Raw genomic sequence first — 21271 nt, 5'->3', positions numbered from 1 at the left:
TACAAATAACTTCATTTCTGGACATTTGTGGTTTGATTTCTTTGTATGTATGGATCACTTGGGTTGTTACCGACATCTGGTGAAAATTTCATGTCATTATCATCTCTAGTAATATATTTACTGAGAAAAATGGTGACGTGTTCAATACTTATTTTACCCGCTGTATTTTACCAACGCACAAGCAGTTAAAAAAAGTCAGTAAATTATATTGTAGCATTTGTTCCTAATCAATGACTCTGATCTTAAAGATTTTTTGTTATTTATGCTAATCAGTGGTGTTCAATCCTGGTCCTTGAGAGCCTGAATCCTGAATGTTGTTTTGTTTTTTTTCCTGCTCCAACACTTCTGATTCAGTGGATGGCTTTAGGGTTGGGTGGTATTGATCTTTTTCATTGGTATTTCCAGGGTGGGATGTGGGGGGTTGAGTTACTTTCTCGTGCTCTCCACCACAGAACTTCATTTAACATCTTTCTATTAATTTTATTTTATTATTATTATTTTCTTCTTCCTGTAGACTTTTGGTACTTGTCAAATCAGTTTGGGTCTCGGTCAGAAATGAGGTCGTACGGTTTATGTTTTTTTTGGCTCAAGAGAAGGGCCGCAGCAGATTGAGCTTCTTTTTTTCACGAGACCACCATATTTCCTTCTGCCTGCTGCTACAAAGCACATCAAATAGGACTGTCACGTCTAGAAAGAGAAAGTGGTGTAGACTGTTTGTCATAACCCTGATTTCATTTGGTCTATCGACACAGGTCTAAAAACTGGTGTAAAGTTTGAAATCTCTACTTTTGGCACAAATTGAAACAGAGTCACAGAGAAAGACTTATCTTTCTGGCTAGGGCAGGGGTCTGCGACCTGTGGCTCTGGGGCCACATGTGGCTCTTTGGTCCCTCTGCAGTGGCTCTTAGAAAGCGTGACCAAACATAACAGAATTTTTTTGTTTAGTTTTTTATACTCGCAACAAAAATCGATTTGTATGCAAATATGTGATCAACACTACTAATACAAAAAGTAAAACATGTTAGCTCATGCTAGCCTGTTGTTTACTTAATTTATTTTCTTTCTATGATCTTTCTCTCAAATCCATCAGAATTACCTTTAAAGAATTTGAAGACTACATAATAACAAGAATTAGGAAAAAAAATATGTCGGAATAGTTAAGTTTTACTAGTTTTTATGAAATTGGGTATAAACTATATACAGTATTTTTTTTTTTGTTTACATGGATATGATCTTTTCATTTGTCCTGAGGTATAAAAATAATAATAAATAATAAAATTCACTACATATTTTTAGTTTTATAATATCACCTCCACTGGCCGTAAAGGTTCCCAAAAAGGCCTCAAAAAGGCCCATGGACCATCAGTTGGTAATCACATTTGTAGCTTGTTTTGTGGCTCTGGACACATTTAATTCCTGAGACAAGCAGCAGAAATGGCTCTTTTGATCATAGAGGTTGCAGACCCTGGGCTAGGGCGATTTAATTAGGTCATGTCACTAGGCTCCAGAGGGTTAATATACTGTCATTAATTTTTAAATACCGAGGTTTACCACAATATCGTCATACTGCCCAAGCCTGGCTGACTTACCCCTTCAGTGTCTCTTAAAGTTCTGCAGAAGCTTGTTAATCACCTATACGTTTGAATCAGGCGTGTTGATACAGAGGAACATCTAAAACATGGAGGGTAGTGGCCTTCAAGGACCAGGGTTGGACAGCACTGCTTTGGACCCCTGAAATCCCTGTACTGAGATAAAGTACTGATTAAAAAAAAAAACCAGAATGATTTTTTTTAATTTACTAACAAAGATGTGCTTATAAAACCACACTAACCCAGTGAAACCCCAACTACAAATTGAAAAAAAAAAGTGCCATAAATTACTGGCCTCTAAATTTGATTAGGCCTAGTTTTTTGACACAGCTCTGCCTAAAATAAAACATGACCAGCCTCTTGTCCTTATGTGTAAATCTATTATATCTATTATAATACAGACCTTTTAGTTTAATGTGCGGAAACATTTTAGGCACGTTTTGTTTGAGAAGGAACACGTGGTTAGAAAATGGAGCAGAAAATGAATTTTAAATTAAAGTTTGTCGGTTTCGTTTAGGCCAGGGTAGGATGCAAGTCTCCCAAAATGACGTGTGTGTGTGTGTGTGTGTGTGTGTGTGTGTGTGTGTGTGTGTGTGTGTAGGTTCGGCTTTGGTGACATTTGGGGGCAATTTTAAGACAAAAATCCTACATTTGGGGACAAAAGTCAAATCCCCATTTGGTTTAAATAACATTGGTGGGTTGGGGGTTGGGTTTAGGGCCAAGGTATGAATTGAGTTCAGGTTAGTTTTAGGGTCAGGTAGGTACCTGTGAGGTTAGCCTTGGGGTTTGTGGTCAGGGTTAGGCTGTAGGAATGTAATGGAAGTCAATGGAATGTCCCCAATTAGATAGCTGTGCAAATGTGTGTGTGTGTGTGAGAGAGAGAAAGAGATGGATCCAAATGTGGTTCTAAGTCCAGGTCTGTTGGATTTGAAGCCAGCAGTCTGATCCACTCCACAGTTTATTTATCAAGACTCCCACTGACCTCGTTTGGGTGTCTTTTTTATTTTTGTGAAATGTCTTCTTTTTGTTTTATTCTTTCTCACAAATCTGTGCGCCGTTTCATTTCGGGTAGCCTAAATATTTTGTGAGCAAAAATAGTCAAGTTATAGACGTCTATGCCGAATCCTTTATCCTTTTGATGCATAATTTAACAAAATAAAATTACACTATAGTCAGTTATTAATCAGTTACAGTAACAGCTGCATGTTTCCACTGCACACTTTCACTCCTTCACTGGCGTGTTCATTTCCTTTCCTGCTTCTCAGACTTTCTCTCAGGCTGTGCTTTTTATAATCTTAGTGCTCATGTTCTAATGATTTCTTAGGATCTGTTTCTTGTTTTGTGATGTTCCAGGATTCGTATCTCATTATCTCAGCGCGAGCGTGTCGATACTTTTGTCCGCATGTGATCGTTCCTCCAAGGAACTTTACCCTGAAAAAAATGTGACAGTGTTAGAAACAGATTGTACTCGCTTAGAGTTACTGAGATTCTTGTTGATCATTGACTTGTTTTCAAGAGTTCCAGGAAGTGTTTCCTTTTTTGTTTCTGCTCGACCGCTCAGGTCAACAGAAAGGCAGTTTACTTATCTGTTAGCTGCTGACTTTTAAGTGTAATTAGACGAAATCGCCCTTATTCTTTACTAGAACGATGATGCTTTTGTTATTGACGATGGACAAAGTCAGGCTCAATTCAACCAGATATCAAACGTTAGCTTGAAATATATGTGGGGCATCTTGTAGTGTTTTCAGATTAAAGTATTGTGTAAATCAGCCAACGTGAAGAACATGCAGGGACGGCATCGTTGCGTGTGCGTCTGTGGTGAGTATGTCACGTCCTAAAACACAAGGGATTCACTGAAATCCTATTGGTCTGCCGTTGGGGCAGCAGTGTGTAGGTAGAGTGAGAGTGTGTGGAAGTGAGTTTGGAGCAGAGAGGAGGGGTTTTTCCACTCAACAACAACACTGAGAGGATGCAGCAGAAGGAAGAAGCAGCCTCTGAGTGACAGATTCTTCTTTGGGTTTCTCTGACTTTGTCCTGATTTGCATCTTTTTTTTTCTTTTCCTCGCACTCTGCCTGTCCTGCTGATTCTTCTCCTCTGTGTTTTGAATACTCCGTCGTGTACGCAGACCTGCTACTGTATTAATTTGTCCTGTTCATTTTTAATGCCCGTCTGATGGTGAGCAGCTCCCTCCTCCCCGTTTTCTTGTTGCCGCCATCTCTTCGGTCTCAGCCTTTAACTTTAACCCTCGTTCACTTCCAGTCCTCCTTCCCTTCGCCCCGTCCGTTTGTGCGTAACGTTGCAATGCCAGTACTGGACAGGCTCTGGGGCCCAGATTTCAGGATACGGGACTCCAGCCTTACCGTCGGGGTCTATCCGGACGAGCCTCCTGGCTCGCGGGTTTGGGGACCCCTCAGGACCCCTCCTGTTACTTGTGGCGGCCTCCCGTTGACCCTGGAGCTCCCAGCTCTTATACGGCAGCTCAGGGCAGCTTGGACAGCTCGCAGGAGAGGAACTCGGGGGCCGGAGCGAAGTGAAGGCAGCACTTGGACCGAAGCAGTGCAGGACGAAGCCAAAGAGGTCAAGCAGGACTTAGAGAACAGTATTGCACACCTGGAAGGTAAATGTTTCGTAAACTTTAAATGTAATAGACGTCATATAGGTGATAAATTTATCACGTTTAATGCGTTCTACTTTAGTTTGACTTATCGAGCTACATGAAACAAACTAAGTAAAATTTCTTTGAACTCATTGTATAACGTAGTTGTGTAAAATGTCCCAATAATTCCCCTAAATATGACTTAGCTGCTCATTTTCATGACTCACATTCAATGCTTTCTAGTTTTCGGTGCATTTTTCGTGCCATCAATTCTCCGTTCTGACTCCGCCCTCCTACGCGTGTTTATGTTTTTGACCAGTGTGTTTGTGTGACAGATTAACTTTGATAAGCGTGCCTCTGGCTGTTGCCTGTGTGATGTGATGTGGGCAGAGGCTCAGCGTCGTTGCAACAGCTGACCAGATGAGATGATGAAATGAGGGATTTGGGCTGAAAAGCCACGGCGTCCTGTAAATGAAGCTGCGGTCCCATCTGCTGAGCTGCAGCTGCTGTGATGTAACATCATCTGTCAAACCTGTATCTGGACATTGTTTACAGTCTGAACCAATGGGAGGAGGAGGGGCTTTACCAAGAAATTAATATTTAATGTCAGATAATGTGAAATAATGTAAAATGCCAGAGATTATTGTTGTGCTAAAAAAAAGTTAAAGCTGATTTTATGGTTTCAGTGTCACACTCGCGATTAATTTGCTGATGCTGTGATTTAATAAAAAGATCTTGATTTTGTTTGGTAATATCAGCATAAAACAGAAGACAAAACACCAAGACTGGAGATAATTGTAGGCCACCAGCCCATCGGAGGGATGGAACAAGCTAAAGTTTATGATGAAGCAATGATTCATTGTTTGGGGAATTCCCTGTCGTGACCAAAGAAGTGAAAGATGGAGAATTGTGTTTTGTCTGCTGCTGGTGGCTTTCCCCTTGAACTTCAATAACCTTGTGATAAAACTGCTTCCTACAGCGCTGTTTGACTGCAGCTTATTCAAACGTGTCGAGACGCCGAGAGATGACACATCAGCGGAGACAGCAAGTCATTGTGACATCTACCAGCTATCATTTGCATTTTCTTGTTGTTTACGTTGACGTTATCGCCACCTTGTGGCACGGCATGGGTATTTCACCCGTTTCTTGTCATGATAAAGTTCTTGTTTTTAAATTAATGATAAAATATCTTTAAAAATGTCTGGATTAGTACAGTAGGCCCTAAATTAGTCATTTTAGCTACATGCTAATTTTAGAAATCTATTCAGTTAAGGTGGGGTATTATGCAAAATGTATTTATTTATTTATTTATCATGTTATCAAAAACATGCAATGCTGGTACAAAGCTCCACCTATTTACACGAAGCTCCTCCCACCCCGTAGATTACCCCTCCCTCGAAACACTGCCGTGAAGATGTGCTGAAGTGGGAGTGTCAGAAACAGTAGGAGGTTCTTAGGGAGACAGAGGCCAATTTCAAGGTGTTTAGATAGGCTGTGATGCAGGGTCAAATTTATTTTTGATAAATTCATAATTTTCAGAACTAGTAAAGGAAACACAGTTACTTGATTGTGGTATAAAATTAAACTATTAGCCAGGAAATTACATACTAACCCCCCTTTAAAAATAATTAGATGAAAACAATTAAAGCTCATTATACTCATTTATTTCTACAATGAGTTGTTAAACGTTTGTACAGAAAATATCACAAGTAAATCCTATTTGTTCTAAGTAAATTTAATTCAAACACTTGGAGCCAAATGGTTCCAGCAGTGAGTTGACAGCTGCTGAGATGCTCTGTTAGAGCATGGAAACAAAGCAGCACCAGCTGCAGGTAGTGGGACACATCATCTGCTGCCGCATATTTAAAACACACTGTTTGAGTCACCATTGCTCAGCTCCGGCTTTAACAGTCAATCTTTGAAAGGGAAAAACGGCCCCACGGCACAAACGCCCACAGAGTCACAGCGAATCCACACTCTTCAACATCTTCCTCCTGTCGGTGCTTCTCGTGTCTGCGTGTGTGGGTGAGAGGTGCCAGGCGTGCGCTCGTGTGTTTGTTTGAGAACAAGGATTTTAACCTCGTTCACAAATGTGTGCGCACACGGAGCAGAAGTGCTGTTGGGGCTTCATCTTCAAACGCACTTTCTGACTGATTCATGTTTCCATAAACGACCCGGTTTCTGTGCTGCGTGAAAACAATGACCTAGTTATGGGAAGAGAAGGGGGCAGCAGAACGAGGCAGGGATGGGAAGGATGGATCAGGTGGAGAAGGATGACAGGCAGGTTAAAAGTGGAGGAGGTGAAGACAGATGGGAGGAAGGGGGAAGGTTTTTAAGTATAAGTATGAAGAGAAAAAACTGGAGGTGGGGGTTTGTATACATTTGTTCATAATCTGGAGGAGTGATCTGTTTCTGGGGTGTTTTCCAGCACATTATATTCTTGTCAGTGTGGCTCACCAAAACAGACGGAGAAAAAAAAGAGTTCATCCCTGTTTTATCCCATTATTGCTCAAAGTAGGTCATTTTAAAATAACAAGTCACGTTTCTTTGTATTTATTTGTTGGACTGTACACACAATTGTGGGTAATTATACCAATTTTCCACCATTTTTTTTCTTTCCCTACTAAAAATGACAACTACTTGCACAACTTGATCGTTTGGCAGATTACACTCAGTGTTTGGGGGCTTACAGTTGCCACAGTGATTGCAGACTCATTAACGGCCGCTTTTAGCATCTATTCAGCAGGAGTCGCAGAGGTGATGTGTACTGGCAACCTCCGGGGTCTGATACGCTCCAGTTCCTAACCACTCGCCTATCAATTATTCATTTATTCCAAAAGTTTTCAGTCTGTGTGAAGATTTTTCTGCGTGTTCGCCCACTGTAGACCCAGTTCTGTTTTGTCTTGTTTCCCACTGGCCTAGGGTGTGGGAAGTACACATTTGAACTCCAGGATTCAAAGTCCCGTTGTGCTTTTTTGTGTTTCTTCTCCGTCCCCGTGGGTCACAGAACGAGTGAGGATTTACAGTGGGATAAAAACATTTAAAACCCCTGAAGTTGTAGTTTTCTGACACGCATTCAGAATTTTTATTCCAATATGTTCAATAATGCAGTCTTTGCCATGAAACGTGATGTCAACAATCAGATGTTTCACATTGAAAATCTTAGTTCTGGACTAGAAATGCATCTCTGCTGCAAAACGAATAAAATAATTATTATTTTATGAGTCTTTTGAGTCAATGCAGCATCAGTCTGTTGGAGAATAGCTCATACTCCTGTTTCGCAGTGGCCTTAAACTCATGTTTTATTAAAAAAATACAGACTAAATGCACAATTTTTTATTTATTGTTTATTTTTTATTGCAGCTGATTTAAATTAAATTTTACAGCACAATTGATTACAGTAAACCACCGTATTTGAAGCTAGAACCCACAGCTCAGAGCAGTTGATTCTATCAAATATGAATATTTCTCCTCAGGTTTTCCTCTTCCTGTCTCTTACCTGCTGCTCTTTGCTTCTCTGTCGTCCTTCAGCGGATGGCAGGCTGAACGCTGGTCATGCTGGTGTGCTGCTGGCAGAGAGACGAGGCTCCTACCCGCTGATCGACCTGCAGCTCCTGAAACGTAAGACTCCCGACCGGCAGAACCCGTTAGGAACAGATAACCATTTTGTTTTAGCCAAATCAAAAATTAGTCTGCGATTCTTGATTTGAGCAAACGCGGGAACTTTGTGAACTAAGTTCAAAGCTTTGTTGGATTTACACACAATAATCAGTGTGCATTGCCAATGCAATGCACACTATTGTGATTCATTTCCCATCCAAGTCATCTCCACTTTGTCATGCTTCTCCTCCTGCGTACTTTGTCCTAGAGCTGCCATTGTAATTTAAATCTGTAAAGCTCCTGTGCCGAATGATTGCTATGCCTTTTGGTGCCTGTGCAACCTATAGTTTTTGAAATATTAATGTTTAAAATCAAATAATGGGAGTCAATGGAGCCTTGTATTGGTCCAATACTGCCCCATGCTGTATCTACTCAGTACTGCACCATAGTTTAATAATATTTAAACTCAGTAGTTCAGTGTTTACAATACAAACATGATTGTATTTTGATATTTCACTATAATATTGTCCTAATTTTCCTTTATTGTTGTAATATATTGCAGTTTAGTGTCAACAATTGCATTGACAATATGGCCCCTTTCAGCACACATACAAACCTAACACTGGGAGTGACTACTGCAACAGCTCCTGTAGTCTCATGGTGAACACCATGGGCTTTCATGTGGGAGATTGGGGTTCAATCCCAGCCATAAACAAAATATTTCATTAACATTACATATTTTCTGATTGTCATATTCTCACACATTTACCCTCATTACAAACAACTGCTGACATGGCAGGCACAAGCTGGTAGTTGATTAGCAAACACATTTCAACTTGGTCACAGTTCAAGCTGCAGGCAAGGCAATGCACACTTGTTTTTACATCATAAAAACCCATGTCTAATGTAGATATTGTTTTTTTTTTTAAATTTATTTTAGCGAGTGCACAGCAGGGGCAGGTTGAGTCTGGCACCAGGAGAAAGTTAAAGCGTCTGCTGAGCTTCCAGAGGTACTTCCACGCCTCCAGGTTGCTGAGGGGTTTGGTTTCACACACCCCCGGGTCGCTCCACCTGCTGGACGATGACTACCTGGGACAGGCAGCTGTGAGGACACCAACACCAACCTTAGCAGACTGTCATGTATGAGACCACATGTCAAACTGACCGTTCTGTCTGTTTTACAGCACATGTTATCAAAAGTAGACTCATGGAGCTTTGACATTTTCCTCTTTGATCGTCTTACAAACGGTGAGTTTTTTTTCTTTATGTGTATGTATATAGAAATAGATATATAGATGTCTTTGTACAAAGTTTGAGCTGAAAATGTTTATTTTTCCAAATGAACATTGTGTGCTTCAGGTAACAGTCTGGTGACTCTGATGTGTCATCTTTTCAACGTTTGTGGTCTGATTCACCACTTCCAGCTGGACATGGTTAAACTGCACAGGTTTCTTGGTAAGCTGTGAGAAAATCCTCCTCATTTTCAAAGGCTCAGTTATAGTCGCACTTTTGAGTGTCGCTGACGGTGTAGGCGTTAACACTCGATGCTTACCTTAGTGTAGTATTCTCCTAGAGCACATGTGGCAGTACACTTTAGAACGTAAGAAACTTTAAAACAAGAACAAACGCTTGATGGACAAAGTACTTAAACGGAGTGCGGCGCACGCAGCCCGTGCGAAAATTTGGAGGTGCACAACCAGGCGCCGCAACACAGACCGTGCCAGTTCGTAGACTCGTTTAAATGCGGCCCACAGAACGTACGCTGCCTCTCAGTATCCAACATGGCTGACGATATCCCAAGATTCATTGCACCTAAACAGAAAAACAAAGACGGTTAAGGTTTTTTATTCCCGTTGGAGTCAAGAAATTTATCACGGATCGAAGAATTTGTTTTTTAATGTGTGTTTAGTTAAATAAAATGCAGTTACAAGCACTGAGACTGGAGCTAAACCCAAATAATTAATGTTTTTAAATTAATTTACGAGTAACGTTTTTCAGTAATACTGAATTTTGTGAAGTTATACCTCACGTGAAAAGATGTGACACGTGACATAATGCGTATCACCGTGCAGCCTAACTAGACTGTGAAGGGTGTGGCCTACGTGGGTTGCGGTTTATGTGGGCTGCAACCCCTGAATTGAGACAGCTATTATTTACCAATAATTCAAATCTACCATTTGTGCACTTTTTCTGATGACTACAAATGTGTTTAACAAAAAGCTGCTGTACATTTGTAGATGCTTTTCTCCGACTGACTCACTTGTTTTTCCAGGTTTGGTGCAGGATGATTACCATTCCCACAACCCTTATCACAATGCTGTTCATGCTGCTGATGTGACTCAAGCCATGTACTGCTACATGAAAGAACCTAAGGTAAAAAACAAAACAAAAAAGAAAATAAAGACACTCACACAAACACACATTCTTTCTTGTATCTTGTTCCCTGCCACACACACAGTGAGGCTTCACTGGGCTCGAGCCTATTCTTGACATAATCTATTAGCTGTGCTCCCAGAGGGATGATTCCCGCTCCGCGACACATCCGTCTGAAGCTCAGAGGTTTCTCTGAAGCCCTCTGACCGGATTACGCCTCTTTGCATCTTCCCCCTTATTCAGTAATTGCCTTTGTGTCCTGTTGTTGCTCCATAAAGCTCTTTGTGATTAACCCTATTTTGTTAAAAGCTCTAAATGAAATTCAATACAGCACACAAGCCTCGCGTGTTACAGAAAACAGGCCCGCTCTCAGAAAGTGACAAGTCTGCAGTTTCTCTGATCGATACGCCATTTTGTCCTTTACTCAGTCTGAAGTGTTTTCCTCTCTGCTATGATAAACAGTCAGGCAAGGCATGAACAATGGTCTATAATAAGGTCCTGTAAATGTGGAGGTAAAGTGAACATTATAACGTGCATCTTTATTTAGTTTCACTAATGTTTTGTTCGAGGTCTACACCATTCCAGCTTTCTGATTGTATAAGTCTTAGAAAAAAGTAGCATGTGACCAAAAAACAAAGAAATACAGAATAAATACAAAAATTTCTTGTGGAACTTTTATGTAAAAGTGATCTCAGATTATATTTATGTTTCCTGAAAGATTTTCAAGGTTCTCTTCAGACTTTAGCACCTTTTTCACCTCTCTCCTCTTCATCTCTTGTACCTGACAAAGGTGTCATATTTTGATGCCTGCGATTATTAAAAACTAGGAGAACGAACAAGTGAACGACAAACACTGTTGTTTCAGGGTTAAAAATTTAAATCAATAGATAAAAATTATCTGAAATAGACAGCTTTAAAGCAGACATTGGTCTGAATTCCTCCTAATTGTAACTCCACAAGCCCCACCCATTTTCTGAGGTGTGTCTCAGATCAACTCGTTTAGAAGCTGTCTCTTTAAATCAAAACGAGGTGCTTCAAACCCCGCCTCTCCTCAGCTTCCAGAGTGGTCCATTCTAGTTTCATAGATGGGGTTTACGACTATATACAGCGGGTAAAACAAGTATTGAACACGTCACCATTTTTCTCAGTAAATATATTACTAGAGGTGCTAAWGACATGAAATTTTCACCAGATGTYGGTAACAACCCAAGTGATCCATACATACAAAGAAATCAAACCATAAATGTCCAGAAATGAAGTTATTTGTAATAATGTGGAATGGCACAGGGAAAAAGTATTGAACACATGAAGAAAGGGAGGTGTAAAAAGGCATGGAAAGCCAAGACACCAGCTGAACTCTCTCAGTAATTAGAAAGCAAGTCTGCTCCTTGTCAGTGCAAATTAATAACAGCTGGTTCAGTCCCAAATGATGACCAGGTATCACACAAGAACCATCTGATGATGGGTAAAAGTAAAGAGCTCTCTCACGACCTTCACAACCTTATTGTTGCAAAGCATAATGATGGCATCGGTTACAGAAGAATGTCTAAACTTCTGAAGGTTCCAGTGAGCACTGTTGGGGCCATAATTCAGAAGTGGAATGAACATTATTTCACCATAAACCGACCACGACCAGGTGCTCCTCACAAGATTTCTGACAGAGGAGTGAAAAGAATTATCAGAAGAGTTGTCCAAGAGCCAAGGACCACTTGTGGAGAGCTTCAGAAAGACCTGGAATTAGCAGGTACGWTTGTTTCAAAGAAAACAATAAGTAATGCACTGAACCACCACGGCCTGTATGCACGCTCACCATGCAAGACTCCACTGCTGAAGAAACAGCATGTTGAAGCTCCTTTAAAGTTTGCTGCACAACATTTAAACAAGCCTGTGTAATACTGGGAGAATATAGTCTGGTCAGATGAGACCAACATTGAACTGTTTGGATGCCAGAATACACATCATGTTTGGAGGTCAAATGGCACTGCACATCAGCCCAAAAACACCATACCAACAGTGAAGTTTGGAGGTGGGAACATCATGGTGTGGGGCTGTTTTTCAGCATATGGTACTGGCAAACTTCAAATAATTGAAGGAAGGATGAGTGGAAAAATGTACAGAGACATTCTTGATAAAAATCTGCTTCCATCTACCAGGATGATGAAGATGAAACGTGGCTGGACATTTCAGCAAGACAATGAGCCCAAACACAAAGCCAAGGAAACTCTCAGTTGGTTTCAGAGAAAGAAACTAAAGCTGCTGGAATGGCCCAGCCAATCACCTGACCTGAATCCAACAGAAAATCTATGGAAAGAACTAAAGATCAGAGTTCATAGAAGAGGTCCACGAAACCTTCAAGATTTGAAGACTGTTTGTGTGGAAGAATGGGCCAAAATCACACCTGAGCAATGCATGCCACTAGTTTCTCCATACAGGAGGCGTCTTGAAGCTGTCATTGACAACAAAGGCTTTTGTACAAAGTATTAGATAAATTTCAGTAAGTGTGTTCAATACTTTTTCCYKKKSCSWTYCMMMWTWWTWMMAAWWAMYTYMWTTYYKGRMMWTTWWKGTTTGATTTCTTTGTATGTATGGATCACTTGGGTTGTTACCGACATCTGGTGAAAATTTCATGTCATTAGCACCTCTAGTAATATATATACTGAGAAAAATGTTGACGTGTTCAATACTTATTTTACCCGCTGTAGCTGCGTAAAAACTTTTTATTTACAAATTAATTAAAAGATGTCAACAACAGAACACTTGTCTGTCCAGCCTTATGTTGGAGCCAGAGTCTGACAGTAATCGTTCAGAAAACATCATAGAAAATAGAGAAGTTGTATTCATTTGTGGTTAAGCATAGCAATGAGGCCTTTATAATACATGTGAAAAACCCAAGCTTGACTCTGTGGATCTCGGTGCTGCAGCTGGCAGAGCATCTGACTCCTCTGGACGTGTTCCTGGGTCTGATGGCAGCAGCAGCTCACGACGTCGATCACCCCGGAGTCAACCAGCCTTTTCTCATCAAGACCCGGCACCACCTGGCATCCCTCTACCAGGTACACACGAGCACCCTGACGGGGGAGTCGGTGTGTGTGTGTGTGTGTGTGTGTGTGGTCGTGGTCGTGGTCGAACCTGTACTGTGTTTTGATCGTCACTCATTCCGTGCAGAACACATCGGTGCTGGAGAGTCACCACTGGAGATCCACCGTGGGCATGCTGCGGGAGTCAGGGCTGCTGTCCCACCTGCCAGCTGACATGTCGTAAGAACACACACGAACCTGCACATGTAGTACCTGTGGCATCTTCCTGGCCGTGGATGAGTTCTCAGGTTTATTTATCCCATCCTGTTGGAAGATAACTGCAGGATGTCGTGTTCAACGTGGTGTCACAGCCTGTCCTTGGACCATGTGAAACGTTTTGGATACGGTCCTCTGGAAATTCTGGTTTTGTTTGCATAAATTCAGATTAAAGCAAGAAGATGATTTACTTGGAGGGGGTTGGACTTCACAAAGTACCAATACAGTATATGTGACCCATCATCGAAATGAGGACCGAGTCTAAAAGTGGGATAAGAAATAGGCAGATGTAGCGTTTTGATTAAAACGTTTGCAAAAATAGCATTTTTTCAAAATTTAATGAATAAATGCCTTATCAATGTGTCATTTGAATGAACTGTCTGAAACATAATCCTAAAAGTTAAATTATAAAACATTTTTTTTGAGCAGGAGCAACAAAATAATACTGATTTTGAGGAAAAACGTCTTAAAAAGCAGTACAAATTTGAGATTTTTCCCTGTGCGCTGGCAATGTTTTTGTTTCTTTCCAGCTGAGAAATCTCAATATTCAAATAATATTTGAGATTTTCTCTTTAAAATGACATCAAAACATTCTCATTAAAGTTACATACAATTAGGTTTCAAACCACATGTTAATGTATCACCGTAACAAACAAGACAAAAAGTGAATCAGAATCAGAATCTGCTTATGATATCAGAATGATCCAGGTATCAAAATATAGCTTTTAAAGCCAGGAATCTGAAAATGTGATTAGTTCATTTTGACCAAATTTGACTTAATCCTCATTACGGTATGATGGGTCACATAAATCAAAGACAAGGAAGTCAGTTTTAACAAGAAATATGACCAAAAGTAACAAAAAAGATAGACAAATGGAAATAATTTTATTATGTGATGAGCGAATTTATGTTTAATAGTTTAGTACAATTAAAACAAGTCTAATTTAGTATTTCACTGCTATTTGTGTTTACAGCTTAGTCTTGACGTGAAGGCCAGAGGTCATTCATAAATAGATTAAGATAGATTAAGAAAATGTTGCTGGCTTGCAGTTTGGAGTCCAATTCATGTGTTTTGCCCCCCTCACCTCTGCAGGCAGGACATAGAACAGCAGCTGGGCTCCATCATCCTGGCTACAGACATCAGCCGGCAGAACGAGTTCCTGCTGCTGTTCAGAGAACATCTGGACAACCAGGACCTGGACCTTCAGCTGGCCTCTCACAGACACTTTATACTGCAGGTATCTGTCCTTTCCAGTTCCACCCAGTTGATGGACTAGATTTGCCTAAAATGCAGATCTGTATGTGTTGCACATATGTAAGATGTGTCCCTGTTTTTTTTGTTTTTTTTGTTTTTTTTTGCCATCAGATTGCTCTGAAATGTGCTGATGTGTGTAATCCATGCCGGGACTGGGAGCTGGGCAGGCAGTGGAGTGAGAGAGTGTGTGAGGAGTTCTACAGGCAGGGTGAGAAGACATCTACAAGTCAGTTTTCAAAGTTTCAATGAAATATAAACAATACAAACATACCATGTATATTTATTTAGCTTAAATACAAGTTGCATTTGAAGCATTGATGTCAAATCGGCTTTTAAAGCACCAGGAATGTTTCTTGTTCTGGTGAAAATGCAGCCAAAAAAACCTGAATGCTGGATGGTGCTTTTATTCTGAAAATTCAGCTTCAGCTTTTTAGTGCATAAAAGGACCTGCAAAAATTGAGTAGAAGCATGCGTGTCCACCACAGCAGAGACTGGATGTGCTTTTCTTTCACAAATCTCCACGCTCTTAAAAAAAATCATAAATTTATAAGAATCACTCTCTTATCATTAGAAAGCATTTCCTCTGATTACTTCTGGTACTAAATAAAAAAAAAAGTTTGATTAGCCAAAAAAAAAACAGATTGTACTCACCTTTTTTCTTTCTCCTGTCTCAAGCTGTGTTTAATAAACAAAAGAGCAATGATGCGTTTACTGTTTTCTCCTCGAGGTGATGTTTCTTGCTGTTTTTGTACTTTGTCTTTTCTGCGTATTTGATTCCAAAATACATGTTCAACTCAGCACTTCAGTCTGTCTTAAATAGGTCCAAAAGGAATTTATTTATTACTGTATTCTGGTAGTCTGAGCCTCAACAATAAGCACAAATAAATTTAATAAATAGAAATCATTTGATCAGTATGACATGCTTCGTTCTTTGCCGTTTCAAAATAAAATGAGGGGGGAAAAAAAGAATAATCAGGTGTTTCTTCAATTTTTATTGTTTTAAATTTAAATAAAAAAATCAATTGTAAAACTAAAATGTGAAATCAAACTAATTCAAAATCTACAGTGTTGGATTTTTGCTTCCATTATTTAAATCCAAAATAAAATCTACGGTTGTTTGATACCGGAAACGACTGAAGTCGAGTTTATAATGGCTGCAAAACAGAAATCGTTCCTAAACATCTTGGCAATAACTCAAACCTGATTCTGCAGAACTTAGAATATTAAAGCAGTTTTGTTCACAATAAAATTGGTCTCAAGTTGCAGCAACTTCTTCTAAATAAGGCCACTTCTAAAGTGCTACGTGAAAACGTAACTTAACCATGATGATTTCTGGTTCCGCCAGAAAGTAACAAATGCTGCGCTAGCAAAAAATTTTTTAAAAGATGAAAAAGAGTAACCTTTTTTAATTTAGCTTTTGTGGTTTTTCTAATTAAGTTAAAAAAAAACCCACCTGCTTATTCATTTTTTAAAAATTGTTTTATTTTGAAATAAAAAACAAAAGATTGTGCTCGGGTTAAACAGCACAGTTGTTTTCTTTTTTGCGATTTTAGTTTTGAAGAAGAAAAAACAATGAATGAAATGATACTAAAGATCCTAAAGACACTATTTTTTAAAACTCTATTTAGTTATTTTTCTTTTTTTAACACATCAATTGAAAGATTTTCTTTTTCTGAGAAATAAAAAAAAAATGAAGCATGTTTTGATGTGTGGCTTTGTGCTTTTGTTGTTGTAATTCTGTGCTGAACCGGCAGGTGACCTCGAGAGGAAGTTGAACTTGGAGATTAGTCCTCTGTGTGACAGACAGACAGACTCTGTTCCAGCTGTCCAAATCGGTGAGTTATAAACAACACACACACACACACACACACACACASACACACACACACACACACACACACAAAACAATCATTTATCAAGACTCATCCGGACCCCATCAAGAGGACACATTGCGTAACAGAGAACGACTTGTTTTCAGGTTTCATCTCGTACATCGTGGAGCCTCTGTTCGACGAGTGGCAGCGCTTCACCGAGCCCAGCCTCCTCAGCCAGTTGATGATGAGCAACCTGCACAAGAACAAGGCCCGCTGGGGTCGTCTCCGATGCGTACACGCACCTGCAGAAACGCAAGCCGAGGAGCCTGAAGCTGAGGAAAGAGACGGAGGAGGGGAGGACATTCCTTAAACCGCTCCTTGCATTTCCCAGAGGTTTAATCATCCTTTATTCCGGGAGGAGAGGAGTGTTTATCCCTTTATTCCTCCCTCAGCTTGCTCAAAAGGCTCTGAGAGGAGGGGAGCCGTGGAAGGCAGCTCAGCCAGGATACGTGAAAAAACAGCTCCCTCTGCTGGAGCAGAGGAGGAACAACATATTTTTAAAAAATAAACGGAGAGATCCATTGTGAGGCAAAAAGATAATATCTTAGTAAAAAAAAAAAGCAAATACTGACATATCTGCTTCGAAAGAACAAATAAAAGATGTGTTAAAATGAAACGTTTATGGTTGTAAAAGATAACTAATGTAGTTTACACAGAACTGATAGAATAATAGAAAAAAGTAAAAGCCAAAAGTATTTACAAGTCAGCTGGACTGAGATGGAAAAGCTGTGGCATAATAATAAGAATATATAAATAAATATATCGACAATTCCTTTTTAAATGTTACAATGATACGTATTAATCTCTTTTCATTGTTTCTTGTTTTATGTTTTTGTTTTTTTGTAATGCTCGCACTCCTGTCAGGCTAGAAACGCGTTTTTAAAGCTTTTAGCACCAAGTTCTGGTCAGGTGCTGTCAACTGAACAGGACTGACTCAGCCCATCGGTGAGAAGCGACTGCAGATGAGAAGAGCCATAAAAAAAAAAGTTTAAAACGATAAGTTTGTTTGTGTAATAGTATAAGCTGTATAATCTGTACATACTGTGATGGACACCTCCAGCACTCCACATGCCAAAACTCGGAGCAGTGTTTTCATCCTCTCACCGGTGTTAACTCTGTCACAGCCAAACAAGCTCACCTACAACGAAGCCTTAACAGTGAAACGTGTTCTTGTTTAGTGTTTTCTGGACAAAAAAATAATTATAATTAAAAAAAGAAACAGTTTCTGCCTGTCGTTCCAGCCATATCCTGAAAGCCACACGGTTCTGTAGAAGCTTGTCTCCTGACTCCTCTGATTGTGTATCAGGGTCAGGTCGGGTCGGGGACCTGCGACGTTTTGCCAAGATGTTCATGTACTGTTATAAAAAAAACATCAGCTCACGTCTTTGTTACCTTTTTCTACTTCACTTTTTACGGCAGGCACTGTGTGCACTGTAGAAACTACAGCTGCCTCTTTGATTCTAATATATTTTATTCTGCACTTAATCTCAAAGTACATGCTACCTTTTACTAGAGGAAAAGATGGGACTGAAATCCTATTTATAAATGTTTATTGGCAGTGATCGCACTGAGGACGTGACTTCCTGCGGCAACTCTTTGCAAATACAAGTTGATCTTAACGGAAAATGTACAGTTTATATTTTGTCACTCTGCAAAAAAACAACAAAAAAAAACATTGTTCATTTTAATACGGTGTGATTGACACTGTGCAACAGGATTAACTAAACCAGCACTGAATATTATGTAAGATAATAAAAGGTTTTGTTTACAGTAAGTGTAACAAATTTGATTTTACTTGCAGAATTTGTTCTAAAATGACAAATTGTCAGCGTTCTGTCTTCACTGATCTAATTGTCAGAACGATTTTTTTTAATCTCTGCTTATAATTTCTGTCTTTATTTTATTTGGTGCTCACTGTTTTAATCACAGAATGTCTCAGAACACGTGTTGAACTTTCTCGCATTTCTAATTGTCTCTTTAAATACCAGAAAGTAACATGAAACACGCCGAATAGGTCTTTTTTTTCTTTCTTTTTTTTTCTTTTTTTTACAGCTTCCAGCCCTGAAAACAAACCTGTTTTTAACTCTTGACTTTAGCTTTAGAAAAATGCTACCTATAATGTTCTGGTTGATTATTGTTGAGTCATGTTTTACCTGTCAGTGTAGAGCTGGTACAGATAAACAGCTGAACTCTGAATAAACACTGTTACAGGGTAAAGGAGCCATAACTGGTTTTACGCAGTACTACAGGTATGTACTGTTGTGTACAAGCCTGAGTAATGTCAGCTTTTACTACACACATGTACCTTCACATCACACAGTCTGACTCTTTGGAAATAAAGATATTGTTACAGAAACATTTCCATGAATTACTGAAGTTTTTTATGTTAACTTAAATTCTGTTGAGACCATTTACCAATTAGCAGCTGTTTTTTTTTTTTTTTGTCACCTCATGTCAGATCTGTGGAAATGAGGTTTTGTGGAAAGATTTCTTATATATTTTTAAGCAAGCTCAGTTTAGAGAAGTTGAAATTTGACCAGGCTGATGAGCAAATGGCTAGTCACAGCAAGGCCAAGATTAAGGCGGACTGAATTCAATGAGTTGGTATTTAAACAGACACAAAAACCAGCAGAGCAGCAGCACTTTTAGCTACAGATAAAAGTGACAAAACTTTAAGCAGAACAGTAGAAGATGCACAGCAACAGCTGAAGGCAGCGCAACAGATGTTAAAATGAGCTAAATGCTAAAATTAGTAAGCTACATGAACCAGTGGCAGAAAAATATTCAACAACTGCTAAAAGCATAAGAAGTCTAAATCAGTTGTTTTGGTAAAAAAAAAAATCGATGTATTTCTGTGGGAATTTTTATTATAAAATGAAAAAAATATTTTTAACAGTATAAAAGTTGCAAAACAGGTCGAGCCGAACAATTTCATATAAAAAGCTCAATTCATACAGAATTTGTATTTCCTGTGACAATGCTGAGTGAAAGCTTCAAAATGAAAGATTTTTTTTTTCTGAAAGCTGCTGAAGAAGCTGAAAATGTTTAATAGCAAAGCTGTTAAAGGGAGTTAAACTTGAACAGACGACTTTTGTGGAAAGGACAAAGTAGCAGAAACAAGCAGACGATGGTGAACAGAAAGTAAAAAAAAGTTCATGTTGGCAGACAAACAAGAAAAAAAGAGTACAAAAGTTGCAATTTGTTGTAAAATAGCAGCCAAAATTAGCAGAAATAGCTTAAAAAGTAGCTGAAATTAGCACGTTGACACAGAAAGAGCAAGTTTGAGAATTAAGCAGTAAGAAGCAGATAAAATCACAAAAAGGGGAATTCATATGAAAAGGCTAAAATTAGCTGAAAGTAGCTACAAAATAGCTAAAAAGGAAGAAAACAGCTGAAATGATCAAAAATCAGCTAAAAGGCTAAAATTAACAGAAGACTATCTGAACATAATAGCTGAAAAAGCAGAAAACAGCTAAAATTAGAAAACGACATTTGTCCTGATGCATCTCAGTAATCCAGGTAAAAAATCAAAAAGAAAAAAATTGTACAGGTCTTCTGGACGGGTTCTTCTCTAATGAAACGTTTCGTCTCTCCTCCAAGAGACTTCTTCAGTCTGAGAGTTTCAGGCAAAATTCAGGCTTTTAAGCACTGCCTCCATGTGACTGATACTCACATCACATGGCTATAGTTGACACCTAATTAACACCTATTGTTAACAGGGGGTGGAGTGATACTGGCAATGGCCGCACTGTAGGAGGGGGACAACTGAAAACGGAGGCCTCCACCTCTGTTTAATGATGGATGGTCTTTCTTCACAAAAATGGCTTCTTTTACTCCTCTCTCAAACCAACGTTCCTCTCTATCAAGAATGAGAACATCCTCATCTCTGAAAGAGTGACCGCTGGCCTGTAAATGAGTGAAAACTGCAGAGTTCTGGCCATTAGACGTAGCTCGTCTGTGTTGGGACATTCTTTTGAACAGTGGCTGCTTTGTTTCCCCGATGTATAACTGGTCACAGTCCTCCTGGCACTTAACAGCATATACAACATTGCTCTGTTTGTGCCGGGGCACCGGATCTTTGGGGTGAACCAGACTTTGCCGTAATGTGTTTTGGGGTTTGAAAGCCACTGGGACATCATGTTTAGAAAATAAGCGTCTCAGTTTCTCCGAAACACCCGCAACATACGGAATAACCACTGGTTTGGGTCTGGGTTTGGGGTCTTCATTTTCACCTGAAGGTTGCATGGAATCCTGTCTGTGTTTCCTGTCTGCTTTCAGGAAAGCCCAGTCAGGATAACCACACTGCTCCAGGGCCTGTCGTGTGTGTGATTTCTCTTTCTGCCTGGCTCCTGGGTTTGTAGGGACACTGTCTGCTCTGTGGTACAGAGTCCTGATCACTCCTAACATGTGTTCCAGTGGGTGGTGGGAGTCAAAACGCAAATATTGGTCTGTGTGGGTGGGCTTACGATATACGCCAGTTTCCAACCGTCCTCCATCCGAAACCGAGACATCGCAATCCAGGAACGCCAACCTGCCATTTTTTACATCCTCTCGTGTGAACTTAATATATTCATCCACMGAGTTGATGTGATCAGTGAAATGTTGGACTTCCTGGGCTTTCATTTTAATCCAGGTGTCCATCCACAGGTGTCGTTAGAAAACGACATTGTTGAAGCACAAAGATGTTGAA

The 21271-nt window shown here is 39.7% G+C and overlaps 1 protein-coding gene across 2 annotated transcripts in view; it reads left to right on the top strand.

Moving 5' to 3' along the window:
• Window positions 1–18939, top strand: part of LOC106524892 (cAMP-specific 3',5'-cyclic phosphodiesterase 7B) — a 25558-nt gene extending 6619 nt beyond the window's left edge. Inside the window, exons 1-12 of one of the 2 annotated variants that reach the window (XM_014018907.1) lie at window positions 3280–4207; window positions 7718–7807; window positions 8727–8890; window positions 8971–9034; window positions 9146–9241; window positions 10059–10159; window positions 13081–13212; window positions 13325–13416; window positions 14546–14690; window positions 14819–14915; window positions 16462–16542; window positions 16686–18939. In XM_014018907.1, coding sequence (XP_013874361.1) covers window positions 3763–4207; window positions 7718–7807; window positions 8727–8890; window positions 8971–9034; window positions 9146–9241; window positions 10059–10159; window positions 13081–13212; window positions 13325–13416; window positions 14546–14690; window positions 14819–14915; window positions 16462–16542; window positions 16686–16891 — 1713 coding nt within the window. In that variant the 5' untranslated portion in view covers window positions 3280–3762 and the 3' untranslated portion in view covers window positions 16892–18939. Of the gene's footprint in view, window positions 1–3279; window positions 4208–7717; window positions 7808–8726; window positions 8891–8970; window positions 9035–9145; window positions 9242–10058; window positions 10160–13080; window positions 13213–13324; window positions 13417–14545; window positions 14691–14818; window positions 14916–16461; window positions 16543–16685 lie in introns of those variants that run through there. The other variant, XM_014018908.1, reaches the window with a different exon arrangement.
• The last annotated feature ends 2332 nt before the right edge of the window (window positions 18940–21271 follow it).

Source organism: Austrofundulus limnaeus, unplaced genomic scaffold (assembly GCF_001266775.1).
Source record: "Austrofundulus limnaeus strain Quisiro unplaced genomic scaffold, Austrofundulus_limnaeus-1.0 Scaffold205, whole genome shotgun sequence".
In the NCBI taxonomy this organism is placed as follows: Eukaryota; Metazoa; Chordata; class Actinopteri; order Cyprinodontiformes; family Rivulidae; genus Austrofundulus; species Austrofundulus limnaeus.
The sequence above is the reverse complement of the archived record's forward strand: the minus strand, read 5'-3'. Positions and strand labels throughout refer to the sequence as shown.